The sequence below is a fragment of the Thunnus albacares genome, chromosome 11, assembly GCF_914725855.1.
Source record: "Thunnus albacares chromosome 11, fThuAlb1.1, whole genome shotgun sequence".
Lineage (NCBI taxonomy): Eukaryota > Metazoa > Chordata > Actinopteri > Scombriformes > Scombridae > Thunnus > Thunnus albacares.
Genome location: NC_058116.1, coordinates 26,371,900 through 26,390,337, shown reverse-complemented (window position 1 = coordinate 26,390,337; position 18,438 = coordinate 26,371,900). Strand labels below are relative to the sequence as shown.

At 39.8% G+C, this 18,438-nt stretch overlaps 1 protein-coding gene across 1 annotated transcript in view; it reads left to right on the top strand.

Moving 5' to 3' along the window:
• The window catches only part of col5a2a (collagen, type V, alpha 2a), a 46,209-nt gene that overhangs the window by 25,316 nt on the left and 2,455 nt on the right, over window positions 1-18,438 (top strand). Inside the window, exons 9-53 of the mRNA XM_044364900.1 lie at window positions 756-800; window positions 920-973; window positions 1,165-1,218; window positions 2,041-2,094; window positions 2,240-2,293; window positions 2,561-2,614; window positions 2,832-2,876; window positions 4,006-4,059; window positions 4,187-4,231; window positions 4,527-4,580; window positions 4,839-4,937; window positions 5,129-5,173; window positions 5,259-5,357; window positions 5,455-5,508; window positions 5,631-5,738; window positions 6,413-6,466; window positions 6,638-6,736; window positions 6,862-6,915; window positions 7,045-7,143; window positions 7,234-7,287; window positions 7,588-7,641; window positions 7,736-7,789; window positions 7,934-7,987; window positions 8,566-8,610; window positions 8,697-8,795; window positions 10,085-10,192; window positions 10,394-10,447; window positions 10,673-10,726; window positions 11,033-11,086; window positions 11,216-11,269; window positions 11,427-11,534; window positions 11,721-11,774; window positions 12,002-12,055; window positions 12,547-12,708; window positions 13,154-13,261; window positions 13,469-13,576; window positions 13,672-13,725; window positions 13,806-13,913; window positions 14,239-14,292; window positions 14,449-14,556; window positions 16,276-16,329; window positions 16,483-16,590; window positions 16,865-17,171; window positions 17,613-17,794; window positions 18,052-18,294. Coding sequence (XP_044220835.1) covers window positions 756-800; window positions 920-973; window positions 1,165-1,218; window positions 2,041-2,094; window positions 2,240-2,293; window positions 2,561-2,614; window positions 2,832-2,876; window positions 4,006-4,059; window positions 4,187-4,231; window positions 4,527-4,580; window positions 4,839-4,937; window positions 5,129-5,173; window positions 5,259-5,357; window positions 5,455-5,508; window positions 5,631-5,738; window positions 6,413-6,466; window positions 6,638-6,736; window positions 6,862-6,915; window positions 7,045-7,143; window positions 7,234-7,287; window positions 7,588-7,641; window positions 7,736-7,789; window positions 7,934-7,987; window positions 8,566-8,610; window positions 8,697-8,795; window positions 10,085-10,192; window positions 10,394-10,447; window positions 10,673-10,726; window positions 11,033-11,086; window positions 11,216-11,269; window positions 11,427-11,534; window positions 11,721-11,774; window positions 12,002-12,055; window positions 12,547-12,708; window positions 13,154-13,261; window positions 13,469-13,576; window positions 13,672-13,725; window positions 13,806-13,913; window positions 14,239-14,292; window positions 14,449-14,556; window positions 16,276-16,329; window positions 16,483-16,590; window positions 16,865-17,171; window positions 17,613-17,794; window positions 18,052-18,294 — 3,720 coding nt within the window. The remainder of the gene's footprint in view (window positions 1-755; window positions 801-919; window positions 974-1,164; window positions 1,219-2,040; window positions 2,095-2,239; window positions 2,294-2,560; window positions 2,615-2,831; window positions 2,877-4,005; window positions 4,060-4,186; window positions 4,232-4,526; window positions 4,581-4,838; window positions 4,938-5,128; window positions 5,174-5,258; window positions 5,358-5,454; window positions 5,509-5,630; window positions 5,739-6,412; window positions 6,467-6,637; window positions 6,737-6,861; window positions 6,916-7,044; window positions 7,144-7,233; window positions 7,288-7,587; window positions 7,642-7,735; window positions 7,790-7,933; window positions 7,988-8,565; window positions 8,611-8,696; window positions 8,796-10,084; window positions 10,193-10,393; window positions 10,448-10,672; window positions 10,727-11,032; window positions 11,087-11,215; window positions 11,270-11,426; window positions 11,535-11,720; window positions 11,775-12,001; window positions 12,056-12,546; window positions 12,709-13,153; window positions 13,262-13,468; window positions 13,577-13,671; window positions 13,726-13,805; window positions 13,914-14,238; window positions 14,293-14,448; window positions 14,557-16,275; window positions 16,330-16,482; window positions 16,591-16,864; window positions 17,172-17,612; window positions 17,795-18,051; window positions 18,295-18,438) is intronic.

Below are 18,438 nucleotides of genomic sequence, written 5' to 3'. Positions count from 1 at the left end.
CTGTGTTAGTTCTCCTTTAATCATAAACATTGAGCAGTATTGTACCTCTGGTTTTCAGCAGCCCACTCTCTTAAATGTTGGTGCTTCCCACACCTAATCAAAAGACTTTTTAAAAATCAAATGTAGAGAATGTATGATAGATGCAAAACCCTGGAACATTGTTATAAAAGGTACACAATTGAAGATCAAATTTCAATTTTGAGCATCAATATGCTGAACTTTGTGGAATATCTAACTTTTGAAACTACAACACTTTATTTTACAGTCTGTAAGTTTACCCTTACTTTAATTAGCCAGTACATTATACATGTTAATGTACAAGTATACTATTTTGGGAGAACACCATACAAGGACAGAGGAGATATGGTTTTACGTTTTAAATTGTTTTGTTCTCTTGACCTTTTAGACTGACAAACATTTTGATAAGGGTTTTAGTCTAGTAAAATGTTGGCAAAGTAACAACACATCTCCCTGAGTAGAATATTTTCGGTATGAGTGGGATTGGACCAGTAATTAAAGGACAGCTCTCTGTTCTTTGACAGCAATTTGTTCACTTTCTCCATGACAATCAATCCTCTAAATGAATCCATACTTACACTAAGTGCTTCAGAGACTGCACATCAATCTAGTACTTCCGTGTATTGTTCTCATGTTGTTGCTACAATCCCATGGGGCACGTTATATTATTTCTGGCCTTTTATGTGAATTAGGGTAATTTCTATTCATCAATTGATTTAGTATCTTGTTTGTTTTAGGGAGAAGCTGGAGCAAGAGGACCTCCTGGGCCAAATGGTTCACCTGTAAGTCCACATGTTCAACAAGATTGATGCTTCTCAGTAAAAAGCGATGGCATTTTAGTAGTTTGTTTTGCTTCCTGTTTATCCTTTTAATGTTTTGTTGTTTTCTTTGCCCCCCTAAGGGTGTGCCTGGAGGACAAGGACCTCCTGGAGATGTTGGCGATCCTGGACATATGGTATAACATCATTCTAATGTACATTCTGTGTCTATGGTTAAATCATTTTTGTATGTGAATTACATAATTTTGTTGTTAATGTACTGCTGCTTAGACAGTAGGACTGGCCTGAATATATTATTATTTTACTGTGAGAGAGTTCAGGAGGATGGGTAATTGCTGGATGTTTATGATCTGACTGTGTGTTTCAGGGTCCTTCTGGCCAAAGAGGACCTGAGGGCCCTCCAGGGAAACCAGGTGAAGATGTAAGTCACATTCTGTCTTACTTTAAGCAGACTGCAACAGGGTTATCAGCATTCAATCTCCTGTTACACATGAATACTATTGTTTCATCAAATTATAATCAGTAGGAAAGTTAGAAAAAACATCCAGCCTGGAGCGTGGGAGTGTAAATCTGTAATCATAAACTAGTATTTCACACAGTGCAGGCCTGGCTGAATTCTTGTTATTGTGAAGAGGAAAATCCTTGAGCTGCCCAGTGATTACAAGGAGTCAGATTGTATACTGACAAACTTTAACTGAACTGTCAAAGTTTAGAGCATTGTTATAATTACCTGTCATCGGTGACTTTTAAGCTCTTTGTTTTTCATGCCAAACTGACAAGAAGTTGATTATCCGTTTCATCCAATTTTTGTTCATCCAATGTTTTATAGCATTATGTTGCTGTTGTTTTCCTGTCATGGGTCTGTGAGACAAAATTGAAGACTACATGTAGGTAAAAGTGCAGGTGTCAGGAGAAACTGAAAGCATTTGGTTCCTACAAGAATACACCATTATGTGTAATTAAGTGTCATTTCATCTCGATAGATTAAAAATGTTATGAGAAAAAAAAATAGTAGAAAACAAACTATGGAAAACAATGGACAACATAAACTTTTCATCGAGGATGGTGTACCTCTGTTTGTATGTGAGAGTCAGTTCAGATATTGCTTTTGTTTGTCAAAAATCTCCCGCAGTATAACATGCTCCAACCTTTCTCCAGAATACCAAGCATGTAGTTAGAAGCTGGTGGCCTTTATTGCAGCCCAATAAGTCTGTAATATGTAAATATGATGTTCCTCACACAGGGTGAAGCAGGCAAACCAGGAAATTCTGGAGAAGTTGGATTCCCTGGATCAGCGGTAAGCTTCTCCATTGCTATACCTTCATCATATAACTACACATACAAATTGATTATTTAACTAGATCTACTTCTTACGACTCCATGCTGTGTTTTGTTAATACATATTCTGTGGATATAACTGATAATGCTGTTAAATATTTCAGGGATCTAGAGGGTTTCCAGGTACACCCGGGCCTCCTGGACTGAAGGGTCACAGAGTGAGTATTAATGGAATATTAATGGACATTCATGAACCAGTATTTACATATCTTAGAACATTTGTTCTTTTTCTCTGACTTAACTATAATGAAGTTGCACCACAATTACTTTATAAATGTACTTTCATTTCACAGTTTTTGTTAATTTTTCTGCATGCCTTCTGAAGAAAAATGTTTTATCTTACTCAGCTCTGCAAACATAGCAGAAAGGACAACAGGGCATGTAACATTTTTCTTTTTTTTTTTGTTTTTAATTTTTGTTAACAGGGGCATAGTGGACCACCTGGCCAAAAAGGTGAATTTGGAGCTGTTGGATCCAAGGTATAAACAAAAATCAAATAAAACATGTTTTCAATTCCAGTCTGTCTGCCAGTGATTACCTGATTCATTGTTGATGAAGTAATACCTGTTTGACTTAATTACATACGGTAACTGCCCTTCTATTAAGGCCTGTAAAACATTTTGCCATATATTACTGCTCTCCTCCTGCAACCAAATGACCAAACCAAACAACAAATAAGTTTTCTTTGGTTTCTAGGGTGCTACAGGGCCCCCTGGTCAAATGGGAGGACCTGGACCAATGGTAAGTAATATTCTCAAAACAGAATCATCTAATGTTGATGTGAAGTCATCATAGAGTAGAGCTAATGCTAATGAGTCTGATTGTCCCATTGGTTAGTTCAATCAATCAACCAATCAATCAGTCAATCAGTCAATCTATCAATCACTAAAACTTTATTTGTATAGCATCTTTCATACAGGCTAGTGCAGTTGAAAGTGCTTCACTACAGTAGATAAAATAGTTTAAAAAGACACAACAAAACAAAGACAAATAAAATTGAGAAGAGGGATAAAAAAAATACATGATAATATTAATAATAATGAAGTCACAGATAATAATAAAATAAGTTAATAAAATAAAGTCTATAAAATATTCTTAATCAAAAGCCAGGCTGAAGAGGTAGGTTTTAAGTTTATGTTTAAAGATTTCAACACTTTCAGCTGCTCTCAGATCCTCAGGCAGACTGTTCCAGCAGCTCAGAGTGTAAAAGCTAAAAGCTGCCAACTAACAGCCTCGTGCCAGAGGACCTGAGGGGCCATACTGGCTCTTACACTGTAAGCATGTGAGACATATATGCTGGTGCAAGACCATGATGTGCTTTAAAAACAAGTAAAAGAGCTTTAAAATCAATACGGAAACTGACAGGCAACCAAAGTAAGGACTTTAAAAGAAGTGTAATGTGTTCTCTACTTCTGGTTCTAGTCAGCACTCGGGCTGCAGAAAGCTCAGTATCACACATGTGAATATAGTTTATGTCCCTTTACAGTATGTTCCACTACTATGTTACCGGGACAGTAAATCGCAGCATTTGTGCTTCTGTGTACAGAAAGCTTGATTCCCACACCAATGGTTCTGATAACTCTGAATAATTGTTGTAGTTGCATGAATGAGTAAAATCAGACAGGTAAGCAGTAAGTAAAGGTGTTTATTGGTCAGTAGTGCCAGTATATTCCATCTTCCTAGTGTTAAAAGATGGAGCAGCCCATAAAGATTGTGTTATGATTCTGATTTTGCTGTCTGCTCTTATCTTGAATGAGGCAAGGCTATATCCAGTGTACAGTTTAACCCTGTGAACCATCTTTAAACTCTGAAAGTGTAAACATTTGCAGTGAGTGGACAGCTATAATTAATCACTTTCTGTGTACGACAGGGTCCTGCTGGGATGCCAGGGGAGAGGGGACGCTCTGGACCCGGTGGTGCTGCGGTAAGCATGAAATCATTATGCATCAGAAACTTTTGCTATCATGATTCTGCATTTTTCTCTCTAATGTTGCAGGTTTTGAAAGTAATGGGTAGTCTAAGTGTCTAAGCGATGAGTTTTTGTCTCTTAGGGTAAGCGCGGCCTACCTGGTAACATCGGAAAACCAGGTCCACTGGTAAGTCAGCATTGATGCTTATAATGTGCTATCCTTTTTTGCTTGTTTGTTTAATTTAGTTTTTCCACACTTAGATAAATATGAATGCAAATTATTTGTTGATAATTTCATCCATGTCATTTTCACTCAATTGAAAAGATTAATAACTTCACAAACAGACTGATAGTGAGTAATGGTATGGTAGCTGTACCCTGCTATACCTGGGTGACCAGTATGTTTGTATACTTCTATGTTGTATAAAGGCACATTTTCTGGGTTTTATTATAGTCTTATTGTTGTTATTCTTGGTTAACAGGGTCCCTTGGGTCTCAGCGGCCCACCTGGATATCCAGGAGGCCCAGGAATGAAGGCAAGTACAGTAAAACACACAATACACACAACACTCCCTTTAGTTATATGCTCAGTGTGATGGGCCCAGATAATGATTTGATTTTTAACAAATCATTTATTCACTTCTCTTCATTGTATTACTACATTATAATTATTGATATATTACCTATTAACATTATAAGTTTTGTTTACAGAATATAACCTACACAACATACAATTAAATGTATTAGTGTCACATTTCTGTATGTTAATTGTACTTTGTGATTGTCTTCCACAGGGACAGCCTGGCCCCACTGGAGTCCGGGGTCCAGAGGGCCCACAGGGACAAAGAGGAGAGACCGGTCACCTGGGGAGAGCTGGACCAGTTGGCCTCAGGGTTAATTTCTTACTTTACTCATACTTCACATATCATACGCATCACATACTGCAGATCATGAGGGAGTTATTCATGCAGCACCTTTGATCAATCAGTTGTGCTGGAAAACCAGCCTAGGTTATTACTATACTTAACAACTCAACATGGTGTGTTTCTTTGATGATCTAATTGGTGATATTTTGTGTTCAAAGGGACCCATGGGAACAGATGGTGGCACGGGTACCAAAGGACCAGTGGTATGTACATAGTTTTTAGTTTAAACAATATATTTACTCTTAATGTTCATGTTTACACTGAGGTTACATGGCTGACTCTCCACAGGGTAATCTTGGTCCACAAGGTCCAGGTGGCCATCTTGGACCCCCTGGCCCACCAGGACCTCAGGGAAGCACCGGTCAGCCTGGTATCAAAGGACAACTGGTATACTGGCTCTAGCTTTTCTGTGTATAATCAATTCTTGCTAAGCGAGTTTTTTGATGTGTAGAAGACTCACACTTTTTGCATGTTTGCGTAATAGGGAGATGTTGGTGTGCCAGGATTTAAAGGAGAGGCTGGACCCAAAGGAGAACCTGTAAGCAACTAAATCTGCTTATGCTTTGTTAATGTCTCTTGACATGGACATGTAATTGAAGTAAGGGGATAGGTAAGACTGGTTCTTAATTTGATTTTGTGGCTTGTGTGTCAATTTTGTAGGGTCCACAAGGTGCTCAGGGAGTGCTTGGACCTCAGGGTGAAGAAGGAAAGCGAGGAACTCGGGGAGATCCCGGTTCTGTTGGTCCCCCCGGTCCTGTCGGTGAAAGAGTGAGTCACCATTTTTCCTCCTACTGTAATATTCATCAGTCAGAAGGCTGTGCACCATTTTTCCTCCTGCTGTAATATTCATCAGTCAGAAGGCTGTGCACCATTTTTCCTCTTGCTGTAATATTCATCAGTCAGAGGGCTAAGCTTTAAGGACAGGGGTCATCTCAAAAATGAATTCAATAGAAAAAAGTAATCACTTTGGGAGATAACTCACTTTTGGTAAATTGGTTTGTGAAATTGGAAATGCTCCCACTTATGTGTAAAATATGAATATATTTCCTTATGGATGATGGTAAATTAAGGCTTGGTTGGTTAGCACTGTCACTTCACAGCAAGAAGTTCTGGGTTAAAATCTACTGATGTGGAGTTAGCATGTTCTCCTCGTGTGTGTGGGTTTCTTCTTGGAGCTCTGGTTTCCTGCCACAATCCAAAAGTTGGCTAAACTGAAGAATCTAAATTGCCCCAACACTGGCAACTGCATCTCCATGACCCTGAACAACATAAACCTCTCATAGACGTTCTTTAGAGAATCAACACAAGATTTTGATCTTTTTGTTTGGTTTGTTTGGTTTGTTTACTCCATTGATCTGGTTACATACAGGTGTAACCCTGCTTTTGTGAGAGAATAATAGTATAACTGTGATAAAGAATCTAAATCATAATCTGTTTTTCAGGGCGCTCCTGGTAACAGAGGATTCCCTGGTGCTGATGGGTTGCCAGGACCGAAGGTACAGTTATTGTTTCTAGAAATTGGTCTAATTCTGATTTTATGTTTCAAGCAAATGGGGCAAGAAATTATACGTTAACGTGGGAGAATTTGTGCTGTAGATATTTTCTTTGGAGCTCACCTTTCAGTCAACAAATTGAAATAATTATCATCTATATTTTTCTTTCTAAAGGGTGCTCAGGGAGATCGCGGAACATCTGGCCCTGGTGGGCCAAAAGGTTCTCTAGGAGACCCTGGCCGTACAGGAGAACCTGGTCTACCAGGTGCAAGGGTAACACTGAAGACCTTAGCATTTCACTTTTTAGCTACCATATCTGTCAATTCTTCTATTTATCCACTTTAATTATTTGTTCTTACCCATTTCCAATGCTTACATTTTTAATCTCCTCCCCAAAGGGTCTTACTGGTACCCCTGGAGTCCAAGGGGCAGAGGGCAAGCCAGGACCACTGGTAGGTCACAGTCCTTAATCACAGATTAGACATTGTGCATACAATGTGTTTTTGTTACAAGCATTACAAGTTAGCTGCGATGAATCATAGGGGATGGTTAAGTCAAAGTATGGTTTACTTCTTGTTTAGGGTGCCCCAGGTGAGGATGGTCGTCCAGGCCCTGCAGGGTCCATTGGAAACAGAGGTCCCGCAGGAACTATGGGAGTACCAGGCCCCAAAGGCTTCACTGTAAGGCTGCAGAGTCACTCACACTTTGCATTAATAGTCAGTCTGTTTCTCTCTTGTTTTGTTTCTAATTCAAATGTTTTACACTCAAAGGGTGACCCAGGAAAGACAGGTGAACAAGGATCTGCAGGAGTGCCAGGTCAAAGAGTGAGTATTATTTATGAATGAAAAAAATTGTTGTTTTCTTTGTTTTGCAATCAACAGGGAATACGAGGAACAGGATGTATTAGCACAATAAAGACAGTTGATTTATTGATAGCATGTTCTGTCGAATTTTTTGTACTATTTTTCCCTTTCTTTGATTTCCCAATGATGTACTTAACCACAGAAGTCCTTAGGTCTTCTGAAGTTACTTAAAAACCCCACATACACCTTTTGGAAATAAGTCTACCAGTCCCTTCCAGATGTGGAATAGGCAGGTTTTTTAATTGTCATTTTTGTCTTTAGGGTCCTCCTGGGAAAGATGGAGAAGTTGGGCCTGCTGGACCCCCTGGCCCATCTGTAAGTGTCTGCTTTCTCTTTTGTTATATTCATGTCAAACATTTTTTTTTACTGTTATCATAACTAACACAAAAACTAATGTCTCTTTTCAAAGGGTGTTGCAGGAGACAGAGGAGAGCAAGGCCCTCCCGGTGTAAATGGATTCCAGGTGTGTAATTGTTCTTTGCTGGTGGTAAAATGTGAGAAAGTTTATGAAAATGGACTTAGATATGAAAAGACAAGGCAGCAATGAAAATTATTAGACCTCAATCTGTGCTACAGAAATGCTCTGACTGTTCTCTTGTGTTCTTAGGGTTTGCCTGGAAATCAAGGCCCCCCTGGAGAACCTGGAAAACCAGGTGACCAAGTGAGTACAACAAAAGCTATAAATGCTGCTTTAGACAATATTACAATTGATTTAACCTCATTCCATCCAACTTACTATCTTTAATGTTTTTTCACATTTGAAATGTCATATTAGGAGCTTGATAGGGGTCAGCATAGATGATGCTATTAAGAGGCTACTTCCCCAAAATTATCACTGAAAAAATTGAACCTTCAACAAAATCATGATTTTATTTGGGCAGTAACTACTGGCAAAAGGCTAAGCCTTCCCTAAATTTACTGCTGGCTGTTATGCACCCTACACTGCATACTGGTAAAGTTAAAATAATGAAAACACCTGTGTCAGCACTTCAGCGGTTGAAAAGACAGCAGCAGGTTATGTAGGCCTGAAGTTCGCGACACCTGACCATGCTCGCTTAAGGTTGACTGACCTTTAAGGTGGACAGGCTATCCTTATTTTAGTGACAATCTCAGCCGCTCCTCCGAGTTTTGCTCAGCCCCCCAACCCCACACCCCAGTCACCCCGTCTCTGACCCTTAGCCTCCCCAAGCATAATGTTCATGACCCTACGTTAATTGCTCCATTGTCTGTTTCTTTCAGGGTATTCCTGGAGAGCTTGGTGCTGTGGGTCAAATTGGACCAAGGGTAGGTGAATGACACCATGCTGACTTGCATTAATTTTCATTTTTAGTGAATCTGACTACCTGAAACTGATAGTATTTCTTCTGCAGGGTGAGCGTGGAATTCCTGGAGAGAGAGGAGAAATGGGCACAACTGGTCTGCAGGGACCTAAAGGAATCCCTGGTGCACCTGGTCCAGATGGGCCAAAGGTACTGTACAACGCCGTCACCTTTATGTGCAGTGAAAGTAAAAGGAGAATACTGAGTGCCAAATGCCGTTATCAGAAATTAAAGGCATACTATGCAGGGTTTTCCTAAAAATATATGTATAGACTCATACAAAAATAATCCTACTCAATCATCTCTTATGACCCACTAGTAGTGTGTGGCTGTATGTATCTACAGAGACCCTGCCCTCTGCCTGTATTTTCTTTCTTTTTCTATTATTTTGCTTCAGTGTTTCCCCTACTTCTCTGTCTCTCCTCTGCTGTGTGCAGAGTGCTTCTCCTCTGCTTTCTGTGTCTATTTGACCAAGGGCGGGGCTGAGCTACACACACACACATACAAACACACAGCTATGCAGAGCAGAGAGGCCACAGCAGACAGGATGAAGTGTGTACCATGGCTACATTCACCATTCACACAAAATCTGGTACCTTCCTGCAGGTTTGTGTGGAGGTGTGGGTGTGATTATTTGTGCTTTAGAACATATTTGCCAAGAAACAAGCAGAAAATGTTTTATTTCTCTGATTCACAGTTTTGTTCTCGCTACCGCTGCTCATTCTCTTCATTCACTCTCTAGCTCGCTTGACCACCACTGCTCTCTCTCTCTTTCGCTCTGATGTTGTTGAGCCAGGGAGGAGGGGCCAAATTTGAGTGCTGTGTTTACAAAGAGCAACTGAAAAATCCTACATAGTATGCCTTTAAAGACATTTGCAAGAGGTGGAAAATACCTGCAAAAAATATAGTCCTGAAATAATTAACTGATTAATTGATGAACATGAAGAAGGAAATGCATTCAACAAGTTTGATAGACCTCAAGGATGGAGAGAGATACTGAATACAAACATAATATTTGTTTGTTCACACGAAAACTCAGCTGGTCACCTGTAAATAATCAAAACAAAATGTCAAATCTTTGCCAGTTCCTTCTTCACAAATGTGAGGATGTACTGCTGTTTTCTTTTTTATATCATTAAATGAATGTGCTCGGGTGTTGAACTGACAAAACAAGTATTATGGAGCCATCAACTTATCTCTCTAAGCTCTGGAAAGTTGTTACAGTTTTTCACAGTTTTTGGACATTTTATGAACCAACAACTAATCGATTAATCAAAAGTGAATGAGTATAATCATTGGTGAAGTTGAGTATATAAGTATAGTATAGTATAGACAAAGCCAAAACAAAAAAAAAAGTATGTTTGGTTGTATAAATTCAAAACATGCCCAATACCTGTAAGATATAAAAAGCCTGCTAACTTTGGTGTTTGTCACTGAAGGGTAGCCCTGGTCCCCCTGGTGCACTTGGTGATGTGGGTCCTCCAGGTCTTCAGGGAATGCCAGGAGAGAGGGGCATCTCTGGCCCGCCTGGACCTAAAGGTGACAGAGTAAGTGAATCACAATTTTCTTTTTAATGTCAGTAATTATTTGATATGGTTTACTTACATGTTACACTGCTAATCAACTAAATGTATCTCAGTGCACAAGGGGTTTATTTATGGGGATTTGGAGTGCTGATATGTGTTATTACTGTGTACAGTAAATAAAAAAAAACCTTACATCTTTGCTGATGTCTGTCTCTTGTATAGGGAGCAATTGGTGAGAAAGGATCAGAAGGTACACCTGGAAATGATGGAGCGAGAGTGAGTAATGTTTCTTTCACTCACTGCAAACAAATTTTGTGTTTGCTCAAGCAGGAATCAGGAAGTTCCATTTTACACTTGGAAGAAAAAAAGAGCTAAAACTGATTATGTATTAGTGCAAGCTTGAAACTTGTCACAGCTTGCTCAAAGAAATGTGTCCACTGACTTGACTGCACAACTTACTGGTAACAGTAGTGCTAAACCGGATTTCTTTACTGTCAACAGGGCGCTCCAGGTCCGCTTGGCCCGCTAGGACCCGCAGGGCCCAGTGGTGAGAAGGTAGAGTATTTTTTCTCACACATCTTAAGAGGCTGCTTGAATAATGAACACAATGAATAAAGGTTATGACTGCATAAAGTTAAAGTTATTTGGGGTGGAAGTGTTAGTTCCCATGATGCCCACTATATGCCTAAATCCTTCTGCTCATTTAACTTTCTTGGCTGCATCTGACTTTATACTCCAGCTTGTAAAGGACAGTTTTTGGCTTGCAGTGTTTTGGCAAACATAAAAATACTGGATTCATGGGACAGCACAGTTTCAATGACCAGTTGCATTACTGTCAGTGAACTTGTGACATCTTTGCAGGGAGAACCTGGACCCAAAGGACCACTTGGACCTGCAGGATCCAGAGGAATGCATGTAAGTAGACCTGGCCAGTGTTTTCAGCTTGTACATTAAGTCTGTTTAGGCAATGTTTATTGTACTGCAGTAATTGAAGCATACATTATTACAGAGTGCTTTGATGTAATAATTGATCTTCAACTGCAGGGAGCAAGAGGTGACCCTGGCCCAATCGGTGCTGTTGGCTTTGCTGGACCCCCTGTAAGTCATATTTTACATTGTATATAAATTACATAATTTTCTTATGAAAACAATCCTCTCTGCTTTATTTCCTAAAACATATTTATGTCCTAAAGTGATCCTTCAAGAGGTGACGTAAAACTGATGTATTCTTTCAACTATGACTTACATTTTACAGGGTCCTGATGGTCAACCTGGAGTTAAGGGAGAGCCTGGAGAACCAGGCCAGAAAGGAGATGCTGGGTCTCCAGGACCTCAGGGCTTGGCCGGTGCTCATGGACCTCCTGTGAGTCGCAAACATAGAAACTACATGAAATAGTTGTTCTGACACATTTTCATGATATCTTAAATGGTGTCATCAGTCAACTTTGTACTTTTAATTGGTCCATTGGTGTATGAATTCCTTCAAAAATATTTTGTGCAAATAATGCTGTATGATAAGTCATTTTATAATAATAAGTTATTTTTGTAGGGGCCCATTGGTGTTGCTGGACTGAAAGGAGGAAGAGGAACACAGGGTGCACCAGTAAGAGCATTTCATAATTACAGAAGTGTTATGTTAAGGTGATATTAGATGAAAAAGAAATGATTCCATGAGCAAAGGAAGGGTATAACTCCTGATTGTTCAATTCATCTTACCTCTGACATGTTTTTATAAAAACTTTAACCACTATATCCTAAGTCTCTACTCTTTTTTTTTTTTTTAACGTGTAAAGTATTATCTAAAGACATTGTATCATTTTTTGCTCCCAGGGCCCCACTGGTTTCCCTGGATCTGCAGGAAGAGTTGGCCCACCAGGCCCAACTGTAAGTACTCAGTGTGAATAAAACACAGTTGGGATAACAGGAAGAAATATTTGTCATATGAGCTTAAAATTCACCAATGTCTTCAGTATTGTAAAGCATCGCAACTGTGCATCTGTCACCAATCATGCACCCACCTGATATGTGCAGTATGTACAAATATTTGTACTTTAAGACCTCAGTATCCTTTAAAGGATCAAAAATGGTTGTCAGATTGTCTAACAGCATCTGAAATCCCCTTTCCCATGTGTTGGTGGTAGGGAGGTGGCTGTATCTGACAATTTTTTAACTTTCCAAAACAGACAATCAATTCAACAATCACGCACACTTTACACAGTGATTGGTCAGCTGTGCAGAGGTGTATAAACAGTTTTGCTTTTATATATGATAGGACAGCACTTCATACAAACTAGTTTGTTTGAAAAATATTGAGAACTTAATGCTATTCGACTGCATACATCTATGTGTCTCATGAACATAACCATTCCTGCCAGGGTCCAGTTGGAGAACCTGGACCCCTTGGAGCCCCTGGGAAAGAGGGTCCTCGAGGTCTCCGTGGAGACCATGGGTCCCCAGGAAGACAAGGAGAGCGAGGACCAGCCGGACCACCAGGGAGCCCAGGAGACAAAGGGGACTCTGGAGAGGACGGACCCACGGTAAATTGATGTTTCAGTTACTTTTACATTGTGAAATTAAATTTCAGCTGCCAGTTTAATCCTGCCTGACTTACACCAAGACAGGAAATATTTAAATTGTCATTGTGTAAACACTTGGCATCGGTTTTCATTTATATAACTATGTTTGAATTGATCAAACTCCTGCAAGTTGCTAAATATATTTAAAGTTCTAATGAAAAAAGGAGAAAGTGTTTAAATTCAACTTCAACATTTTATGTATTGATCTCAGCACTCAGTTTTTACTTGAAGTGACGTGTCATAACTATAAAGTAGAGATAAAAAAAGAGATTGGGGTACAGTATATTGATTCTTCTCAAATTGAAAACACAATTGTTTTTTCAAGTTGGGATACACAGGGGTCTCAAAGCATGACTTTAAAACTTGATTTCCTCAGTATTTTTCTACATGGTGATCTTGGTTTTAGGGTCCTGATGGTCCTCCAGGCCCAGCAGGAACTACAGGACAGAGAGGAATTGTGGGTCTTCCCGGTCAGAGAGGAGAGCGAGGGATGCCAGGTCTTCCAGGGCCAGCGGTCTGTATCATTTTCATATTTGACTGAAATCCTGACTCTCCTGTACATTGACCTTTCTTTTGAATTTAAACATAAATCACATTTCACATGTAACTTTCCCACCAGTCAATCTATTGCATATTTAATTTCAGTGCTTCTACAGTATGTAGTTGGTACTGATATAATCTGTATTTTGCTGCATTGTTAGTTGCCTGTTTTATTTTTTAGGGTCCACCAGGAAAACAGGGAGGCCCAGGTGCAGCTGGAGATAAAGGTCCCCCAGGTCCAGTTGGTGTTCCTGGCGCTAATGGACCTCGTGGGGATCCTGGTCCTGATGTAAGTATACATTTTCAAATGGTTGTGGTTCGACATCACCGCAAGTGCATCTCTAACATCTACAGATGTCTTAATGTTTTCTGTCTGTTCCTTAGGGTCCTGCTGGATCAGATGGCCCACCAGGCAAAGATGGTGTTCTAGGACAAAGGGTAAGAGACAAAGACACCGAAACAATGACCTGTGTCTTTCTTTACATGTTGCAAGTGACTGACAGGTGATACTTTTCCAGGGAGCAAGAGGAGATCCCGGCCCAGAGGGTTTGGCTGGTCCACAGGGACTTCCAGGCACTCCAGGTCCTGTTGGTGTACCAGGTGGTGCTGGAAGGAGAGGAGATGCTGTAAGTGGAATTTTCACCTTCTTTTTTTTTTTTTTTTTTTTTTACCTCTGCTAGGGCCAGAAGTTTCTGTTCTGTGTGTCAGTTTATCTGTCTGCCCATCAGTACAATACAAGACTGTGTTGAGAGATTTACACATTTAGATGATTACATTCTTGAAGCCGAGTTGATTAAAATCCTGAGGGCATGTTGGAGCGTGAATGAATTTAATATGAAGTGATAGGAATGATGTGTTTTGTATAACAAGTACAGTTGTTGGAGAGTTTTTCCAGTGTTGGCAGAGGTCTGTGGTCCCTCAGGGCTTTCTCACAACTCTGTTCATTTGCAGGGCTCAAGAGGACCTGTTGGTCCACCTGGCTCAGCTGGAAGGCGAGGATTAGTGGTGAGTCTCCAACCAAGAATATCTTGAGTTTATGTGGAATATTATGCTAGAAGAGTCGACATATAGTAGATGCTTTGTAGATTTATTTGACTAAATGTTACAATAAAAAACTTATCCATTTTAAAACAATAAACACATGAAATGTATGTATTTCAGGGACCCCAAGGACCAAGAGGAGATAAGGGTGACTTGGGTGATCATGGAGAAAGAGGGCAGAAGGGACACCGAGGTTTCACTGGTTTGCAGGGTCTTCCAGGACCTCCAGTAAGTCAGCGTGATGCTCAATAATCTGATCAGAGCATGCTGAGTCATCTGTCTTCTGATTCATCTCAAAGTCCTTCCTAACACACTTTGTGTATATAGTGATCAAAAGTTTAAATGCAGTCACTTAACTCTTAATATCTGGTTCCTTTAACTTTTTCCAACTTACACAACTATCACATAGAATCTATGATTTGCAGAGCATTTCACATAATATTCTCAACCATGTTCCTAATGAAGGGAAACATGTTTATACTGTGTCGACAAAATGTTCAACCATAGTCAACATGAAGTTACATGTAAAGTGACACAGTATGTTATAACATCGAAAGTAGCTGAGAGCTGAGAGACGCAGAGTTGTGTGAATGTAATGTGGGAAAATCTATGGAATATTATTTGTCAATATTTCAATATACTCACCTCTTCATTTTATTTCAGTGTAGCTATTAAAAGTTTAGAAACAGAAATCTATCTGACTATCACAGGTGTGATATGGATGAAAATCTCTGGTATGATATAAATGACAGACAACATTTGGAGTAGTTAACAGACTGTCTAAGATATTTTCTTATCTGTTTCAAACATCTGCAGGTGTGAACAAATGATTTGCTGCACTCTGTTGAAAAAAAAATAGTAATAACTTTATTTGTATAGCACTTTCCAAACAAAGTTACAAAGTGCCTTACAATAAAACTGAAAGCCATAAAAACTAAGCACATTATAAAAACACAAACTGAGTAAAATGGACTAAAATGCCATGAAATACAATGAGATCACCGAAAAGCAATTTTAAACGAATGGGTTTTTAACAGTGATTTAAAAGACGAGACAGGGTTGGCAGCCTTGATCTCCTCAGGCAGGTCATTCAGATGTCTAGGAGGGTTGGTGAAATGTGATCATGTTTCCTAGACCGAGTTAAAATCCTGGCAGAGGAGTTTTGGATGAGCTGGAGGCGGGAGAGGGACTTTTTGCTGATGCCAGAGAGCGGGGAATTACAGTAGTCCAATCGACTGGTTATGAAAGCGTGTATGACAGATTCCAGGTTTTTGGCAGAAAGAAATGGTTTAATCCTTGAAATGTTTCTGAGATCAGAAAAACAGGATTGAACCACTGGATTAACATGTTTATCTTGGGTGAGGTTTTGATCAAAAATGACACCAAGGTTTCTGCAATGATGAGTTAATGAATGAGATAGTGAACCAAGACTGTTCAAATTTGGTTGTTTGCACCATCTTGACCTATGATTAATATTGCTGTCTTATCAGCTTTTACCTGCAGGTACATTTTTGTGACATCTACATGTATGATGTCATTCAGACAGTTAAAATAAGTTTAAATAAGATTGTTTTTGTTCCTTTTGGCTGTCTTAGTTTTTTTCTTAGTATTTTCTTTTTGGATACTAGAATATTTTTTATGGTAAGCAGTGTGGAGGACAAATCACTAAAACTGGAACTTTTATTTCTATGCATCTATACAATTTCAAACACTGTATTATATAATGCAGCGTAGGAACATAAACACAGATCTGATGCTATTGTATTTAGCAACAGACTTCTCTGGTGCAGCTGCCAACCTGTTTCCTGTTTGAGTATCATACAACAGGTTATAGTCATCAAACGCAGGTGCAGTTGTGCATTGTGTGCATTCTTGGGAGACCTTTTATGTGCAATGTGTAAGTCATATGTATTGAGAGAATGATACATATTTATCTCTCGCTTTTAGGGTACTACAGGTGAGCAGGGAGCTCCAGGAATCATTGGACCAAATGGCCAGAGGGTAAAATGCTTCATTTACATTTGTTTCAGGAGGAAAAACTATTTTCTGAATGTCATCTTTTGCAAAAACATCATCATATTACTATATGTTTCAGTTTCATGCCAGCATTCAGTTTGGAATTAAACTAATAGTCTTTATTGAAATATTATTCAGGGACCACCTGGGCCTATCGGACCTTCTGGAAAGGAGGGAAACATTGGACAGCCGGGGCCGATGGGACCACCTGGAACTCGTGGACTCAGTGGAGAAATTGGACCTGAGGTATTATCTCATTATACAGTGTAGTAGGAAAATTCTTGCTTACTTGTGTAGGACTAATAAAAGATTGCAGCACATTTAGTGTAAAAAAAACAGGCAGTAAGATTTTGTGTGTGTTAGGAATGGCTGTAAAAAAAACACTCAGACCGTCATTAAATCATTGAACATCTTTTAAACAGATGTTTAAGGCCTATTAGATTGCTTTTGCGTCTCATTATTGTATTCATGAAAACACAAAAAGACAACATAAATCTTTTTCCAATCCCTAAATCAACAGGGCCCTCCAGGAGAACCTGGACCCCCAGGACCACCTGGTTCACCAGGACCTCCCATGGCGGCTATGGATGACCTGTTTGGACCACCTCAGGATTACGACTCCGGCCCTCCTCCCCCACCAGAGTTCAGCGAGGATGAGGCTATGCCCAACAGCAACTCCACCATAATGCCAGTGGATCCCGGCGTTCAGGCCACCCTGAAGGCCCTCACCAGCCAGATCGACAGCATGAAGAGCCCAGACGGCAGCAGGAAACATCCTGCCAGGACCTGTGACGACCTGAAGAGATGCTATCCCATGAAGAAGAGTGGTAAGTCTTTGGGGAGATTTTATTGCTCCAAGCAGCCAAGTTACATAATGTTTTGCAGTAAAATTGTGTCAAGTCTTACATTTAAATTGATTGTTGCTACATTAATCTTACTGGAACAAAATATTGAATATTAGGAAAACTTGTTTTTTACTCTTTAAATGTGCTGACCAGAACTGCAACAATTAATATCAATGCATTAGGAGAGACTGTGCGGTGTGCTCTATGAATTTCAATCACATCCCTCTTCTCTGTCTTGGTCCTCTACTTTATTATAGTCTTATCTCATCTGTTATTTTTCCTGTTCCTTGTCCCAGTGCTGTCACAGATGATAAATCTAGAAACATTGTAAGGGCATGTTGCCTCTGAACTGTGAACTAAAATGGCTTCCATGTAATATTAGTGATTTATTTTCACATTCATCCTGATCTTTTTGTTATTTAGGTGAATACTGGGTGGATCCAAACCAAGGCAGTGCAGAGGATGCCATCAAAGTGCACTGCAACATGGACACCGGAGAGACCTGCATCTCTGCCAGCCCCTCCAGCATACCTCGTAAAGTGTGGTGGACCTCTTCCAGGAACAAACCTGTGTGGTTCGGAGCTGACATCAACAGAGGAACACATGTGAGTGGTTAATGCAAGGCTGTGTACAGCAAAGTTTAAGTAAGAGTAGTTTCATACCTTATAGTTGTAAAAAATATGCAGTTGTTAACTGAAACATTATGAAAACTTAAGACTGAGAAAGGTGTCCTCAAAAAGAGCCTTATATGTCAGCACAACCAAAATCTGGGTAGTGTGTGGAAGTGTATTATTAGTAGTGCATGATGAGTTCGGGTAAGCCTGTTAGACCCTGGATTAACCAGCTGTATTTGTGTTTCTAGTTCTCTTATGGCAACAAAGATCAGTCAGCAAACTCCATCACAGTCCAGATGACATTCATCCGCCTGCTCTCCAAAGAAGCATCTCAGACCATCACCTACCACTGCAAGAACTCTGTGGGCTATAAGGACGAGAAGAATGGCAACTTGAAGAAGGCTGTGCTCCTCAAAGGCTCCAACGACCTGGAGCTCAAAGCAGAAGGAAACAACCGGTTCAGATACACAGTGGTGGAGGACTCCTGCTCAGTAAGTTCCCACATCTCTTCACATTATTTATAAGCTGTATCAAAGGACAAGGAATGACCTTAAATATGCTCTATATTTTCTGTCAACAAATCCCATGAAAAGACAGAAACCAAAGTGTTCCTGTCTGTAGAACCTCAAACCAAT